Source organism: Vidua macroura, chromosome 19, assembly GCF_024509145.1.
Source record: "Vidua macroura isolate BioBank_ID:100142 chromosome 19, ASM2450914v1, whole genome shotgun sequence".
NCBI classification, from domain to species: domain Eukaryota; kingdom Metazoa; phylum Chordata; class Aves; order Passeriformes; family Viduidae; genus Vidua; species Vidua macroura.
In genome coordinates this window covers 746727-762660 of record NC_071589.1, presented here as the reverse complement: position 1 = coordinate 762660, position 15934 = coordinate 746727, and the positions used below count along the sequence as shown (strand labels likewise).

Sequence of the window (15934 nt, the reverse complement as noted above, 5' to 3'; positions counted from 1 at the left end):
ACAAAGCCCTGTGAGAGGAGGGATTGCAGCCCACACCCAGCCCCGCCTGCCGTGGCCGTTTGCTGGGCGCAGCCTTCAGGGCAGTGGCGCTGGTCGCTGCTGTCCCGGCCGAGAGAGGAGAGGCCACCGGGGTCCTGCTGAGGTGGCTGCGGGGCTTCAGCCCTTGGAGCATCGCTCAAACTCTCGCTGTTGGGTTTTTCCACGGGGAAAAGTTGCTTCTACGGGAAAGTGCAGCTGCCCTGGTGCAGCGGCGGGTTTTGGGGGGGCTGTTGGGTGCTGTGCCTCACTCCCGGCACCCCGTGTCCCACTCCCGTGTCCCCCAGTGCCGGGCCCCGCTCGCTCGGTGCCGATGCTGCGCGTTTGGGGTGAAACGGCCCGAAAGGGGCCGGGAGGAGCCCCGGGGCGTGACCCGGGTGAAGCTGCGGGGGCCGGCGGCTGCAGGCAGGGGCTCGGAGGGGAGGGAGCGGTGGGAACAGTGGGATCGCAGCGGAGGGAGCGGCGGGAGCCCCCGCCCCGGCGGAGCGGAGAGAGCAGCGCGGAGGGAGCGGCGGGAGCCCCCGCCCCGGCGGAGCGCGGCGCGCTGGGCTGCGGATGGAGGGCAGCCGCGCTTCTCCGCGCTACGGATCCATGGAATCCACCCGGTGGCCGCCGGCCGGCGCGGGGCCAGGTGAGCGCGGCGGGACCGGGATGGGACCGGCACCGGCACCGCCCGAGCCCAACTTCCCCCGCCCCCGGGGCTCCGGGACAATCCGGGCACCCGAGCCCCGGGAGCTGGCGGGGAACCGGCGGCTTCATCCAGCAAACGGAGCCCAGCCGGGGTCCCCGGAGCGGCACCGGCGCCGCCGGAGCCCCGCGCAGCGGCCATCGGGAGTGTGGGGGATGGATGGATGGAGGGATGGATGGATGGATGGATGGATGGATGGATGGATGGATGGATGGATGGATGGAGTGGCTGGGGGAGAGAAAGGCCGGGGAGAAGAGGGGCTGGAGGGGAGGAAGCGTGGCGGCAGGGGGATGTCTGGAGGGAAACACCGGCAGAGCACGGTCACATCTCGCTGCTGCTGCCCGACCGGACACGGCGCCGCTGCGCTGCCGTGCGCGGCCCTGGGCACGGCTGTGAGCGGGGCACGGGAGGGCTCGCCCTGTCCTTCACCGCCTTTTGTCCTTTCCAGACCGGTTCCTCCAGCAGGAGCGCGGGGGATGCCAAGCGGGGGAACTGCCTTGAGCAGAGCGCTCGACCTTGGGCTGGGAGGAAGGGTCGCGGGGCTGGGCTGGGCGGAGGGAGGCGCCTGCAATCCCTCTGCCCTGCCACCCCTCCGAGCCCTCCCCTTCCCTGTCCCCCTCAGCCCCCTGCACCCAGCGGGCACGGACAGGCAGCTGGGGAGGCAGGGGAGGAGGGATCGGCCAACTCCAGCATCCTGCTGGGTACTGCTCGGGGGCTCTGTGGTGCCCATGAAGCTGCTCAGCTCCTGGGTGAGCTGTGGGAAGTTTTGGTCCTTTTCCTTTGTGCCTTTCCTGGCAGTGTGTGTCCTCCCCTACACCTCCCGGGTGACACCGGGGTGGGCCGGGGACCCGACCCAGGGTGCTGGGTGTGGGCTGGGCATCCCCCACGGGTGCCTGTGAGCAGGGCTGTGGTGGCTGTGATTTTGCTGGTTCAGTGCAGTTCTGTGAGCTCCCAGCTCCTGGGACCCTGGGACAGGTGAGAACCTTGGGACACGTGGCAACAATCCCTGCCTGCTGTTCGGGTGCTGCTCTGCTGCTTGCTCCCCGCCAGGAAAGCTCAGACCAAGCCTGTGCAGCACTGAGCTCCTGGAGCCTCTCGTCCTGCTGGATTTCAGGCTGAATGTCCCCTGTCCCTGCTGCTCTCAGGAGCAGAGGAAAACACACGGCTGAGTCGAGGCTTCCTGGGATGGTGCCCCATAGAGAGCTCTGACCCCTCCACAGGGGGCTGTCGATTAAGTTCCCAACTTTAATCATGAAGAAAATTGCTTGAAGCTCACCCTGCACTGTTGGCTGCGGTGACTCATCCCAGCTTGCTGCTGGCTGTCCAAATGTTTTCCCCAAACCATCTGGAATGGAAGGCTCTGGCTATTACACTCCTCATTAGTGGAGGCCTCTCCCTGGGCCGGCTGTGGGGATTAGAGCACCTCCACATTTCTGTCAAAGCTTTCTCCCCCTCCTTGGTTTGCCAGGCTGAGGTGGTGCCAGGCAGGATCCCTTTGGCTCAGGCACGGGGGGGTTTCTGTGTGGGGGGTTCTGTGCATGGCTGTGCTGCTCTGGGAGAGCTGTGGGAGCAAAGGCACCCCTGGGCAGTGAGGCCACACGTGGGGCCCTCCCTGTCCATCCCCAAAGGGAGATTTGGACTGTGGGCTTGATCCCAGCTTTAGTGAATGCCCTGCCTTGGTGTCCCCTTCTCCACGTGCTCCCTCCCACGGTTTGTGGGTTATTTTTCCAGGAGTTCTCTCCTGGCACTGCCCTCCCTCTGCTTCTGCCCTGAATTCAGCAGCTCCAGGCACACGAAGGTCCTGACCAGCACTGCCTGCTTTGGGGAGCAGCTCCTTGGAATTCCTGAGGGCTGCAGGGTGCCAGGACCTGGCCACAGCACCTGAAGGCACAGCCAAGGGCTGGCACCCTCCAGCTGAGCCCTGGCTGGGCTGTGCTGTGACCTTTGCACTGTCCCCATGTCACAGGACACTCCTGACCTGGTCAGTGTCCAACAGAAAGGTGAGGGCACGGGGGTGCCAGCCACGCCCGATGGGAACCATCCCAGAGCTGAGCCAGGAGCTTTCCTGCTCTTGTGGGCTCTGCCCAGGGGCTGGAATTACATCCCAGCCTCCTGCTGCAGGTGGGGGAAAACAACTCAGCCCTGTCCCCTCCTCCTGTCCCAGCCCTGTCCCTTCCTCCTGTCCCAGCACTGTCACCTCCTCCTGTCCCAGCCCTGCCCCCTCCTCCTGTCCCAGCACTGCCCCTTCCTCCTGTCCCAGCACTGTCACCTCCTCCTGTCCCAGCACTGTCACCCCCTCCTGTCCCAGCACTGTCCCCTCCTCCTGTCCCAGCACTGTCACCTCCTCCTGTCCCAGCACTGTCACCCCCTCCTGTCCCAGCACTGTCACCTGCTCCTGTCCCAGCACTGTCACCCGCTCCTGTCCCAGCACTGTCACCCCCTCCTGTCCCAGCACTGTCACCTCCTCCTGTCCCAGCCCTGCCCCCTCCTCCTGTCCCAGCACTGTCCCTTCCTCCTGTCCCAGCACTGTCACCTCCTCCTGTCCCAGCCCCGGGGAGTGGCTGCCCACAGGCACGTGCCAGCTGTGCCACCTGCCCCTCCAGCTGTGCTGGTCCCTGCACATCTGGCAGCATCTGCCGCCGGCCCCTGGGGCCATCCCCAGCTGCTCCACTGGGTGCAGCTGCAGCAAAATATCCCAGGCCAGAGGAGCTGTGGGGTAGCAGAGCCCCACAATGCTCGGGATGAAGGACCTCAGCATCCTGGTCCCCTAGCAACCGCGCTCCGGTCCCTTAGCAACCGCCTGGTGATGCTGTAGCAGCCACAGGCCGGTCCCTTGGCAACCGCGTCAGGAAGGAGGCAGAAGGGAGGGGCTGTGCAGAGCCGGGCAGGGGCTGCCGGAGGCTCCTCGGCCCCAGCCCCGAGCCCCGAACGGGAACGAGGGAGGAGCCACGCCCTGGCATCAGCTGAGCGTGGCCTTTGTGCCTGAGGAGAGGGACACAACCTCCGAGAAACCCTCATGAGTTTCCGAGCCAGAAACAGCAGAAAGCTCTTCCCCAAACCACTCACACGAATCCAAACCATCGGATTTCCACAATAAACCTTCCCTGCTGGAAGTCTTGGAAATATGTCCTACGCTGGGAATGATTTCCCGAGCAGTGTTTTGTGATGGGGAGAGGACAGAGAGTGCAGAGTGCTTGGTCCTGTGCCTTGGAGTTTGTCTCTTCCTGCCCTGTCAGCCTCAGCGCTGGCCTGGCTCCTGCTTGGAATGGCCAGAGCACACACCCTGCCATCTCCCAGCATCCCTGCCTGGGAATTCCTGCTCCTGGAGCAGCTGTACTTTCTGTACTTTCCCCTCTTCCTGCACAGGGAAAGTCCCGGGGCTGCAGGAAGGCAAAACCTCAGAGGGGAGTTGTGCCCTGTGAAGGTTCAGAGGAAGCAGACAGCCCCTGCAGGAGTGTTTGGAAGGGTTTGGAATGTTGTCCCACAGCCTGGCTCTGCTGCAGGCCCCTGTCCCCAGCACCTCCGGGAATGTGGGGTTAGCTGGGATGTGATGAAGGCGCTGCTGCTGGCACTGGTGACAGGCTCAGTGTCGTGTCTGAGAGCCGGCCTGGAGCAAATCCCATAAACCTGGCTGGGAGTCACCCACACAGCATCCAGAGGAAATCCGTGGGACAGGCTGGAGCAAAGGAGTGGGATTTGTGTGTGAGTCACAGCGGGGGAGGCAGAGCTGCTGGTCAGAGCCACGGACCGAGGTGGGTGGGCTTTCATCCTGTCCATCCCTCTGAAACATAAATCACAGCCCCTTTATCTCACATTTTGCTGTGAAGCTCCTGCCTCTCACCCTGAGCAGGTGACCCCCCCCCCCTTTCCTGCCTCAGTTTCCCCATGTGGGGGCTGGATGTGATGCTCAGCACTGCAGAGGGTGAGGGAGCTGAACAGGGGGGCTCACCCCCGTGGCTGGGGAGGACTGGGGGTGTTCATCCAGCGTGTGATGGAGGGGGAGCAGCAGAAGGAATTCGCCCTGTGGCTCCTCAGCTCTGAGCTCCGTGTGCCCAGGGTTTGCTCCTGGTCTTGCAGGAGGAGGGTGCTGGGCAGGCTCTCCGTGCTGGACGTGCTGGAGGCTTCCGTGGCTCTGGAAAAAGAAAGGGACATTCCTGCCCTCCCCTCCAGCGGTTTGCAGCTCCCTTGGGCTCCTGCTGCCCCTCTCCCAGGGAATGTGGGGCTCTGTCCCAGGCGGGGCCCGGCACGGGGAGCAGGGGAAGCGCTGCTGCTGCTCCCAGGGCTGCCCTGAGGGCCCTGCTGCTCTCCTGCTGCCTCAGGCGGCTCCCCCTCCTTTTCCAGAGGACGAGATCGTGTCCATGGCCGACTCCACCGCCACCATCGATGACATCGAGGGAGAGCTCTTCAGGATCGAGCGGATCCGGGAGATCCTGGTGCGCCGGGAGTCGGAGCTGCGCTACATGTGAGTGCCTGCCCCTGCCAGGGACTGCCCAGCTCTCCTCCTGCCAGCCAGGCACAGCTCAGCCCCAGGGGTGAGCAGGGATGAGCCTGATTCCCACCTTGTTTCCATTCCAGAAATCCAAGAAGTTTTGGAATTAAATTCTCCAGGCCCTTCACACCTAAGCCCCTGTGTTGCAGTGGTGCCCACCAGCCCCTGGGGCACACAGGACATTTTCCATGGCTCTGTCAGGAGATTTCGTGTGTTTGGAGGAAAAGGCCTGACTAACACCCACGGTTTGGCTTGATTAAGTTTTTTAATGTCACTAAAGGGCTGTAGTTAGCCCAGCCCTCAGATCCCACCCTGCCAGCCCAGCACAGGCTGGGATTTTGGTGAAGGTGACATTTCCTGGGCTGGAGCACTTCCTGGGCTGACTTTTGGATGTGACTGGGTCCCCACAGCCTGGAAGTCCCTGGCTAAATCCCATGAGTGGAAGCTTTCAGCTGCTTCAGAGGCTCGGATTCGGAGCCCCTTCGAGGCACAGCTCGCCCTGAGCTCCCTGTTGAAAAGGAGTTTTGGAAACCATCAAAAGTGTAGCTCTCAGAGGCTTTCCATGGCAACGGTACCTGATCCTCTCAGGTGCTGTCAAAGCCCCCAGCTCCGGTGCTTCCTTAACCCTTTGTTTGGTTTCTCCCTTGGAAAGCAAAGGGAAATCTCCTGCAGAAACCTCCCGGTGGGCTTGGCTGCCACGGCGATCCCGTGGGGGCTGGGACGTGCCAGGATCGCCCGGCTGGGAGCCTTTGGGAGCTGTGGGAACTCGGCCTCGGCTCCGCAGGGCCCAGCAGCGAGGCTGGGAAGGCTGAGGAGCTTCCCAGGGCACTGCTGCTGGAGAAGGGGAGCCCAGAGCTGGGCTCTGCAGAGGTGGCAAGCAGGGGCTGCCTGTTCCGATTCCCCAGCGCGGGGAGCAGGTGATGCTCAGGGTGGTGCTGGGGCTGCAGGGCTCAGGGAGGGGGGGAACTCCCGGGCTGTGCAGCTGAACAGAGCAGTGACCCCGATAAAAACCAGTTTGCTCCTTGTGGGAAGCGTCAGAGTAACCATTCCAGCATTCCTGGGCTGTCTGTGCCCTGGGAAACAATGAGGCACCGAACACTTCTCCTTTCCGGGGCAAAAGGAAAGCTCTGGAATTCCTGTGGGAGGTGCAGCTGCAGCCTGGGCCCGGCCAGCGACACCTGGCTCTGGCTGAGGCTGCCACAGCTGTCACCAGCAGCGGTGTCACCAGCAGGGGTAGCAGCAATCCCAGCCCCACAGGAGCCTCCTGGGCGCTTGTCCCTGCAACCCCTCCTAATTTTAATTGAAAAAAGAGTTTATTATCTTTTATTCTCCCTATCAGTTTTTCCTGAATTAATTTCCATTTAAATGCAACTATCATCCAGCTCTCATCTGACTGTCCATTTTCATTTAAATCAGTTTGTCCCCAGCAGTCTCTGTTGTCCTGGTGCTCTGCACACCCTCTCTGTTACATTTCATGTTTCTACCTTTATTTAATTCTGCAGGAAGGTGGCATAAAATAGATCTTTTTCTATGGCAGCAGCTTCCACTTCTTTTTGGATTTTGCTCTTTGGGATTATTTTCTGGGACCAGGAGAAACACAGCAGCTCTTGCCTGGTGGATGGGCCAGGTTTTGATAAGGCTTTGTTATCATTAAGGTGATGAAACTTTCTCTCTGCCAAGCACCAGTGCCCCAAGAAAACTCTGGGATGAAGTGGGCTGGCATTTCCCATTTCCCTTCAGGCAGGGAAACCTGGGATCCCCACCACAGGCACAGGCTGGGCGTTGCTCTGGGGGTTGTGAACCTCTCCTCTCCCAGTTCTCCCCCTCAGAGGTCCCGTTTGTGTCTCCGCAGGATGGACGACATCCAGCTCTGTAAGGAAATCAGCCGGCTGAAAACAGAGCTCCAGAAGCTCCTGGCCCTGCCAGGTGAGGCTCTGGGCTCAGGGTGCGGGGATCCCCGGGGTGCTGGGATCCCCAAGGTGCTGGGATCCCTGAGGGTTCTGGGATCCCCGGGGTGCTGGGATCCCCGGGGTGCTGGGATCCCTGAGGGTTCTGGGATCCCCGGGGTGCTGGGATCCCTGAGGGTTCTGGGATCCCCGGGGTGCTGGGATCCCCAAGGTGCTGGGATCCCTGAGGGTGCTGGGATCCCCGAGGGTGCTGGGATCCCTCAGGGTGCTGGGATCCCCGGGATGCTGCACTCCCCAGGATGCTGGGATCCCCGGGGTGCTGGGATCCCCGAGGGTGCTGGGATCCCTGAGGGTGCTGGGATCCCTGGGGTGCTGCACTCCCCAGGATGCTGGGATCCCTGAGGGTGCTGGGATCTCCGGGCTGCTGGGATCCCTGAGGGTGCTGGGATCCCCGAGGGTTCTGGGATCCCTGAGGGTGCTGGGATCCCCGAGGGTTCTGGGATCCCTGAGGGTTCTGGGATCCCCAGGGTGCTGCACTCCCCCGCTCAGGGCAGGTGTGGCAGGGGAGATGGGCGCAGGCAGGGCCCAGCTGTGCCCAGCTGTGTCCCCAGGCACCTCCTCTGTGCTGTGCCCGGGGACACCCCAGAGGCCAGCGTGGCCCTGCCCGGTGCCACAGTGCCACCGTGCTGGCTGTGCCTGGCAGCCTTCAGCACGGAGGCAGAGCCCAGGTGCTCTTTGAAATTCAGGTGCTGCTCCCTCCAATAAACCTGCGTGGAGGCTCAGTGGGGAGGGGAGCATCCTGCCATAAAAACAGGAGCTCCTTGCTCCAGATCTCGTGGGGGCTTTTAATCCTGACTCCTTCCAGTCCATAAACCAAGACTTCCCTAAACCATGCCTCAGAGCAGGGATAAATTGGTCTTTTCTGCTGCTGGAGAAATGAGCCTGCCTTTCCTTCATCTGCTTTGGGCTTTCATTTCTTGCCTTTTCAGCGCTCCCAGACTCAGCTGAGAGCAGAAATTCTGCTCTTTTTGTCTTCTTTAGAAGTTGACTCAGACCAGTCTGTGCTGGAAAAATCCTGCACATCCCTGTTCTTGTGAGACAGCCACGGCAGCCTTGGCTTTGGATAAAGCCGGGAACGCGTCGGTGCTGCTCAGAGCCCAGCCAGGGCTGGGGCTTGGAACGTGCCCAGCCAAGGCGCCCTTAACGACCCACATCGTCACCGCGCTGGGCTCTGCCACCAGCAGAAAGGGGCACGGTGTGTCCAGTGGGACCTTAACCCTGACAGGTTCTTCCTCGGGCTGCAGGCTGCTAATTAGCCGCGAACAGCCGGTCTTAATGAACCCCAATCAGCGGCGTCGGGCACAGCCCGATGCCTGGGGTGGCCCCGTCCCAGCAGGCGGCTGCGGGCTGCTCAGGGACAGTGCCCGGGTGACTGTGCACTAACTCAGGCGGTGGGAGAGCCCAGGAGAGCCCAGGAGAGCCCCAGGAGAGCCCCAGGAGAGCCCCAGGAGAGCCCCAGGAGAGCCCAGGAGAACCCAGGAGAGCCCCAGGAGAGCCCCAGGAGAGCCCCAGGAGAGCCCAGGAGAACCCAGGAGAGCCCCAGGAGAGCCCCAGAAGAGCCCCAGGAGAACCCAGGAGAGCCCAGGAGAGCCCCAGGAGAGCCCCAGGAGAGCTGTCACCTCCAGCCAGGGCAGCTGGGACCCGATTTTCCTGCTCGCTGAGCAGCCCCAGCCCCGATCCAGCTGCTTCCTGTGGGTTGGCTTTACCCCCACGCTCGGAGCTGAGCAGAACGGAGCAGGACTGGCCCTGGCAGGGGGGGATGGCCCCTGTGGGGGTGTGAAATGTGCTCCCTGTGGCTGTGAATGTGCTCCCTGTGCTGCAGAGAACCAGAAATCCAACGAGGAGAAGCAGAGGGAAGAGGAGCTGGTGCAGCAGATCCACAAGCTGGTGGAAACGCGGGATTTCCTGGTGGATGACGTGGAGTTCGAGAGGCTCAGGTAGCAGCTGTCACCTACTGCTTGTGCTGGGGACAGTGCAACCCATCCTCTGAGCTGTGTCCTGCCTTCCCACAGCTCCTGGGGGCTTGCTGCTCCTTTCCCGAGCAGTAACCCAGTTCTTTGTCACAGGGAAAGGGAAGAAGACAAGGAAATGGCCGAGTTCCTGCAGAGCAAGCTCTCCAAAAGCTACCTCCAGAGAGCAGGTGGGTGCTGAGGTGTTTACTGCTTGCACTGAACCTCCCTGGCACTGGCCCCCTTTCCCAGGCACTCTGCCTCCAAGAGGTCACTGCCTGGGCCTGGCTTACCTGGGGGAGGTGGGGAAATGGAACGGGGGATGCTGGTGCTTGGGGTCACAGCGTGGGAGCACCTGGAACTGGAGCAGGGGTTAGGAATCCATTTCCCTCCTGGCATTTCCCAGCATGGCCCATGAGAACGGGGCCGGGGGGGCTCTCTTAGAGCTGCCAGCCTTCATCTGGCCCTTGAACACACTGGCTCACGCCTCGGGTGGATGCAGGATGGACACCACGTCCTCTGATGACAGCCACCCCTTCCCTGTCTCTGTCACCTCCCCGGGGTGGTGGGAGGCACTCCCAGAGCCCCAGGGCAGTGCCCTCGAGGGACAGGAGCTGGGGACAGCCCAGAGCCCCAGGGCAGTGCCCTCGAGGGGCAGGAGCTGGGGACAGCCCAGAGCCCCAGGGCAGCTCTGAGCAGCAGCCCCGGGCTGTGCCCCGGTCCCCAGGCTGTGCCCCGGGCTCCTCTTCCCACAGCTCCCGTGCGAGAGAAGAAGATGACATCGAGGGGACAGCAAACCTCGGCTCCCTACGTGACCAAGACGGGCCTGACCCTGCTCAAGGAGTGCTGTGGCTTCACCTGCTCCATCATGTAGGGCACTGCCAGCCCCTGGCACAGGACACGGCCGTGGTAGGGGGGCTCACTCCCTCCTGCTTTTCTCTCTCTTCTGCTTCTGAGTCTTTGGGCTCACAGAAGAGCAGGGAGGATCAGCAGGAAATAGAGAGATGCTTTAAAATATTTGCTTTTTTTTTTTTTTAGTCTACAATATCTGCAGTGTTCTCTCGTCCTCCCCTTTCCCTGCCCGCCCTGCTGCTCCCTCGCTGGCAGGGCAGGCTCTCACAGAGCTCGGCCACGCTCCTTCATGTCCTCCGTGAAGTCCTGGAGGTCGTAGATAAACTGCCGGATCTCGGGGGAGGGGGAGAGGGCAGGGTCAGGCAGGAACGGGAGCAGGAGGCAGAGGGGAGCCTGTCCCTCTTGGAGGGCAGATGTCCCCAAGCTGAGTGGCAGGACAAGAAAGCACCAGGGTGTGCCTCCGTGGGGGAATGGAACCAAAGCCTGGCCATGGATCAAACCCTGGATCTGCATCCCTGCACCCCCAAAACCCTGCACCCCATAACCCTGCACCCCTGAAACCCTGCATCCCCATATCCCTGCACCCCCAAAACCCTGCACCCCCAAAACCCTGCATCCCCATATCCCTACACCCCCAAAACCCTGCACCCCATAACCCTGCACCCCTGAAACCCTGCATCCCCATATCCCTGCACCCCCAAAACCCTGCACCCCTGAAACCCTGCACCCCCGAATCCCTGCACCCCCGAATCCCTGAAATGCTGCATCCCCATATCCCTACACCCCAGAAACCTTGCACCCCCATATCCCTGTACCCCCGAATCCCTGCACCCCCGAATCCCTGCATCCCTGCACCCCTGAAACGCTGCATCTCCATATCCCTACACCCCCGAAACCTTGCACCCCCATATCCCTGTACCCCTGAAACCCTGCACCCCTGAAACCCTGCATCCCCATATCCCTGTACCCCCGAAACTCTGAAACTCTGCACCCCCAAAACCCTGCACCCCCGAATCCCTGAAACGCTGCATCTCCATATCCCTACACCCCAGAAACCTTGCACCCCCATAGCCCTGCATCCCTGAAACCCTGCACCCCCGAAGTCCTGCACTCCTGAAACCCTGCACCCCCGAAATCCTGATCCCTGCATCCCTGCACCCCCAAAACCCTGATCCCTGCACCCCTGCCCCCCTGAAACCGTGCATCCCCATACCCCTGCACCCCCAAATCCCTGCACCCCTGCACCCCAGTATCTCCGCAGCCCTGCACCCCCACATCCCTGCATCCCTTCACCCCTGTCCCCGCCTGTCCCCACCCCTGCTGTCCCCAGGGCCCCTCTCCCTGCTCCGCCTCTGGGAAGGGACAGGTTTGCCCGGTGTCCCCACCATTCCGCGTGCCGGGGAGCCCAGGGGAGAAGGGAGGGGGGCCGGGGCTGGGGGCTCCCCTCGCCCCGGGAGAGCCACTCCTGCTGCTCCTCCTGGGCAGGGTCGGGCCGTGCTGGCGTTACCATGTCCAGCTGCCTGTGGCTGTCCCCAGCTGCCACCCTGCCCTGCGGCTGCAGCCGCGCGCTGGCGGCCTGGAAGAGGCTGTGGATGGCCATGGTGAGGGACTTCAGCTCCGTGGCCTTCCTGGCAGCCCTGTCCTGCACCTCGGCCCAGCGACCCTCCTGGGGAACACGAGACACGTCCCAGCAAAGCTGCTTCAGCGCCGGGACCCCGGCTCGAGAGCCCAAATTCCAGCCTCATCCGGGCTGGGCAGGAGCCGGTGCAGCCTGGTGTGCTGGGAGCAGAGCCAGGAGCCAGCCCGGCTGTGCTGCAGCCCCTGCAGTGCCCACCCTGGCACGTCCTCCCTGCCAGCCCCGTGCCCGCCCCGCAGCAGGGACAGCTCCCCTGCAGCGCTGCCACTGTCACCTCCCCGTCCTGCTGCTCCCAGCTCGTCCTGGTGACAAACCCGCCCCGCACCCGGGCTCTCCCTCCTCCTCCTGCAGCCCCGGGCGGGGACGGGATCGGGCATCTCCTCCCCCCACAAACTGCTGCTGGGCCCTGCCACGAGCCCCTGGCCGCAGGAGGAGCCACTCCCGGCCCCCCAGGCCTTGGGGAGCCCCCCTGGCCACCCCACAGCTCCTCACCCACTGGCGGATGTCACTTTGAGCCTGCTCGAAAGATTCTCTGAGCTGCACCAGGTCATTCTTCCACTGAAGCATCTCGGCCTCCTTCTCTGCCCTGATCTGCTGCTGCAGGGCCTTGCCCTGCTCCGTCAGCTGCCGGTGCCACCACTGGGACTGCAGCAGGTCCTTGCGCGTCCTCAGCAGGGCCTTGTAGTAGGTGATGATGTCATCGATGTCATGGAACTGCAGCACAGGGTCCTGGGGTCAGGGACAGCGTGCCCTGCCCTCCCTGGGGTCAGGGACAGCCTGCTCTCTCCTCCCTGGGGTCAGGGACACCCTGCCCTGCCCTCCCTGCCCTGCCCTGCCCTCCCTGGGGTCAGGGACACCCTGCCCTGCCCTGCCCTGCCCTGCCTGGGGTCAGGGACAGCCTGCCCTTCCCTGCCTGGGGTCAGTGACAGCCTGCTCTCTCCTCCCTGGGGTCAGGGACAGCCTGCTCTCTCCTCCCTGGGGTCAGGGACACCCTGCCCTGCCCTGCCCTGCCCTGCCCTGCCCTCCCTGGGGTCAGGGACAGCGTGCCCTGCCCTCCCTGGGGTCAGGGACAGCGTGCCCTGCCCTCCCTGGGGTCAGGGCGAGCTGCCCTGCCCTGCCCTGCCCTGCCTGGGGTCAGGGACAGCCTGCTCTCTCCTCCCTGGGGTCAGGGACAGCCTGCCCTGCCCTCCCTGGGGTCAGGGACAGCCTGCCCTGCCCTGCCCTGCCCTCCCTGGGGTCAGGGACACCCTGCCCTGCCCTGCCTGGGGTCAGGGACACCCTGCCCTGCCCTCCCTGCCCTGCCCTGCCCTCCCTGGGGTCAGGGACACCCTGCCCTGCCCTGCCCTGCCCTCCCTGGGGTCAGGGACAGCCTGCCCTGCCCTGCCCTGCCCTCCCTTCCCTGGGTTCCCCTGCCCTGAGCAGGGCCAAGGCTCCCCCCTGGAAGATTCTCCCTTCCCCATGGTCCCTGCTGGTCCCTGAGCACGGCCACGTCCCCTGGGCCATGACGTGCCCAGTGCCAGGCCCAGGACTGGCCGTGGCACGGGGGAGGTGGCACAGCTGTGCCCAGGGGAGCAGTGCTGGGACAGAACACAACAGCTCCGTGTGCCCAGGCCCTGGGAGGCAGCAGGAGCACGAGGGATGCACGGAGAGATGTCCCAGCACCCTGGAGAGGGGGCACAGCTTTCCTCACAACGGCCTGGGTCCCGCTCCTGGGCAGTCTTCACCTCTCCCAAACCATCAGTGTGACCTGGAATGGTGGCACCAAGGGGACCCTGCTGCCCTCAGCGCTGAGCTTTCCCCTTTCTCATGGTTTCTGTTCCATTTTCTCAGTCCTTCCTCTGTTCTGGTTCTCCTCTCCTGACCCTGCTCCCTGTTCCCCCTGCACCTGGAGTCTCTGGCTTTGATCAGGTGTTGATTTCCCTGGCCCTGCCTCGTCCCTCCGGTTCAAACCCAGGTGAGGCCCTCCCTGAGCCACGTCCAAGCTCACCTGTGAATTCTCCACCACATCCTCCAGGTACCTCTTGAACAGGGAGTACTTCAGCAATTTTTTTGAGAGTTTCTGGTGCTGTTTTCTCAGGGCTTCCAGTTCCATCCTAGCCCTCAAGACCTCCCTCTCCTTTTTTGAATTCTCCTCTTTCTCCTCTTTGGCTTTCTTCAGAGCTTGGCTTCGCAGCCTTTCATTCTCCTGGGGAGGTTTCCCACACCACACTCAGCCAGAGGGGGAGGAAGGCACGGGAAGGCAGAGCTGGGTCACTCGGGCACTGCCAGGAGACCCCAGCACTGCGGGACCACCCCCTCCCTGTGCCCAGGGCCCCCCTCTGGCACTGTCCCCCTGGCCCGGGGGCAGCGCCCGCGGTGGGGCTGTGCCTTCCAGACAGGCACAGGGAACAAACCTCTCCTCGCCAGGGAACAAACCTGGGGCGCTGAGCCAGGGCCCTTCCCAGGGGAGAGGAGCGGTGAGCAGGGGCAGTGTGCCAGGTGTGCCAGGAGTGCCAGGTGTGTGAGGTGTGCCAGGTGTGCCAGGTGTATCAGGTGTTCGAGGTGTGCCAGGGGAGAGGAGCGGTGAGCAGGGGCAGTGTGACAGGTGTGCCAGGAGTGCCAGGTGTGTGAGGTATGCCAGGAGTGCCAGGTGTTCGAGGTGTGCCAGGTGTGCCAGGAGTGCCAGGTGTTCGAGGTGTGCCAGGTGTGCCAGGAGTGCCAGGTGTTCGAGGTGTGCCAAGGGAGAGGAGCGGTGAGCAGGGGCAGTGTGCCAGGAGTGCCAGGTGTGTGAGGTATGCCAGGAGTACCAGGTGTGTGAGGTGTGCCAGGTGTGCCAGGAGTGCCAGGTGTGCCAGGTGTGCCAGGAGTGCCAGGAGTGCCAGGTGTGTGAGGTATGCCAGGTGTTTGAGGGGTACCAGGATTGCCAGGAGTGCCAGGAGTGTGAGGTGTTTGAGGTGTGCCAGGAGTGCCAGGAGTGCCAGGAGTGCCAGGTGTGTGAGGTGTGCCAGGAGTGTCAGGTGTGTGTGATGTGCCAGGTGTATCAGGAGTGCCAGGTGTGCCAGGTGTGTGAGGTGTGCCAGGTGTTCGAGGTGTTCGAGGTGTGCCAGGTGTGCCAGGTGTGTGCCAGGAGTGCCAGGAGTGTGCCAGGAGTGTGCCAGGAGTACCTTTACAGTGGTCCCCGCAGTCACCACGTGGGCTTTCAGCTGGGCCCTCCTGGCGTGCAGGTCCCTCCACTGCTCAGCGAGGGCCTCCATCCTCTCTGTGAAGGCCTGGCAGGGGCAGAGCGAGGGTGACACGGCTGCCACGGCCAGGGCCACCCCCTGCCTGCTCCTGCCACCCTCCAAAGCCCCCCAGCCACGTCCCAGCGCCCTCGCAGCTTCCTCACCTGCTCTGTCTCCTCCACGACCTTCTCCACCAGTCGCGCTTCCTTCATCTTCTTCAGGACGCAGATGAAGGAGTTCGTGGAGTCCTCCTCTGCCGCCCGCAGCTCCCTGCCACGCGTTCCCCGAGCTCACCCTGCATCTTGGCAGGATGCTCTGGGACCCGGACTGTGTCCCAGGCGTGGGCAGGACCCCAGCCCCACCTGGGAGCCCCCCTGGCAGCGTGGCCCCCCCAGCCCTCCCCTGCAGGGACCCCCCAGCAGAGCCAGGGCAGCTCCGGGGATGCCGGGGCAGGGAAGGGACAGGTGAGGGATGGGAGCTTGCCAGGGCAGGGAAGGAGGGCTGGAGACGCGGCGGGGGGCTGGAGGAGCCCCTCACCTGAGCAGGGGCAGGAGCCTGTCCTTGTACTGCCCCCGGTAATAGCTCACGTCCTCGTGTGCCATCGCTGCGGCCACCGCGCGTCCTGCTGCTGGCCCGGCCTCTGGGGCCGCTGGACACTGCTCTGAGGCTACTCCCGCCCACCAGGACAAGCCCTGTGGCTACTCTGAGTCCCAGAGAGAGGCACTGTGCCCCCTCCAACCATTGCGAGAGCTCCAGTGCCACTCCTGGCACTCCGACAGCTCCAGGGGCTCCTGCACCCTTTGTGACAGCTCCAGGGGCCCCTCCCAGCACTGTGACAGCTCCAGGGGCCCCTCCCAGCGCTGTGACAACTCCTGTGAACCCCTTGGCATCAGGGGGACTGGCCACTGTGTCCAGGACCTGGAATTTTTGCATTCCCTTCTCTTTTTCGTTCACCTTCTCCGCTTCTTCCTCTGCCCAGATTTGGCCCTGGTGCCCTCTGCTGCCCTCGGGGGTCTGTCAGGGCCCCTGGCAGCCACATCCCCGTGTCCCGGGCTCCCTGGCAGCCACATCCCCGTGTCCCAGGCTCCCTGGCAGCCACATCCCGTGTCCCAGCACC

General features: G+C 63.6%; 2 protein-coding genes and 1 long non-coding RNA gene across 5 annotated transcripts; 1 reads left to right on the top strand and 2 right to left on the bottom strand.

The window, feature by feature from the left end:
• The first annotated feature begins 546 nt into the window (after positions 1 to 546).
• Positions 547 to 10146, top strand: LOC128816870 (bMERB domain-containing protein 1-like). Of its 2 annotated transcripts, none has more exons than XM_053994837.1 (6): positions 547 to 667; positions 5066 to 5186; positions 7066 to 7139; positions 9003 to 9117; positions 9247 to 9320; positions 9885 to 10146. In XM_053994837.1, the coding sequence occupies exons 1-6, from the start codon at positions 592 to 594 to the stop codon at positions 10001 to 10003; spliced, it is 579 nt and encodes a 192-aa protein (XP_053850812.1). In that variant the 5' UTR covers positions 547 to 591; the 3' UTR covers positions 10004 to 10146. The 2 variants fall into 2 exon arrangements, with proteins under 2 accessions (XP_053850812.1, XP_053850811.1); XM_053994836.1 differs by lacking the exon at positions 547 to 667 and adding an exon at positions 4091 to 4476.
• Positions 1958 to 3448, bottom strand: LOC128816871 (uncharacterized). Its single transcript, XR_008440038.1, has 2 exons — positions 3258 to 3448; positions 1958 to 2839 (listed from the first exon to the last, which is right to left on the bottom strand). It is a non-coding gene; the product is annotated as an uncharacterized LOC128816871 (long non-coding RNA).
• A 19-nt stretch (positions 10147 to 10165) lies between the features above and the next one.
• Positions 10166 to 15597, bottom strand: CCDC42 (coiled-coil domain containing 42). Of its 2 annotated transcripts, XM_053994831.1 has the most exons (7): positions 15355 to 15597; positions 14982 to 15087; positions 14761 to 14865; positions 13605 to 13802; positions 12110 to 12331; positions 11489 to 11647; positions 10166 to 10314 (listed from the first exon to the last, which is right to left on the bottom strand). In XM_053994831.1, exons 1-7 carry the CDS (start codon positions 15417 to 15419, stop codon positions 10246 to 10248), a joined length of 924 nt encoding a protein of 307 aa, XP_053850806.1. In that variant the 5' UTR covers positions 15420 to 15597; the 3' UTR covers positions 10166 to 10245. The 2 variants fall into 2 exon arrangements, with proteins under 2 accessions (XP_053850806.1, XP_053850807.1); XM_053994832.1 differs by lacking the exon at positions 11489 to 11647.
• Positions 15598 to 15934: the final 337 nt, after the last annotated feature.

Coding starts and splice junctions, on each gene's coding strand:
- CCDC42 (XM_053994831.1), bottom strand. CDS start 15,419: ATGGCACACGAGGACGTGAGCTATTACCGGGGGCAGTACAAGGACAGG. Junction 13,803..14,760: donor CTGCGGGGACCACTGTAAAG/GTACTCCTGGCA, acceptor AAACCTCCCCAG/GAGAATGAAAGGCTGCGAAG. Junction 12,332..13,604: donor ATGTGGTGGAGAATTCACAG/GTGAGCTTGGAC, acceptor CCTGTGCTGCAG/TTCCATGACATCGATGACAT.
- LOC128816870 (XM_053994837.1), top strand. CDS start 592: ATGGAGGGCAGCCGCGCTTCTCCGCGCTACGGATCCATGGAATCCACC. Junction 668..5,065: donor GCCGGCCGGCGCGGGGCCAG/GTGAGCGCGGCG, acceptor CTCCTTTTCCAG/AGGACGAGATCGTGTCCATG. Junction 9,321..9,884: donor AAGCTACCTCCAGAGAGCAG/GTGGGTGCTGAG, acceptor CTCTTCCCACAG/CTCCCGTGCGAGAGAAGAAG.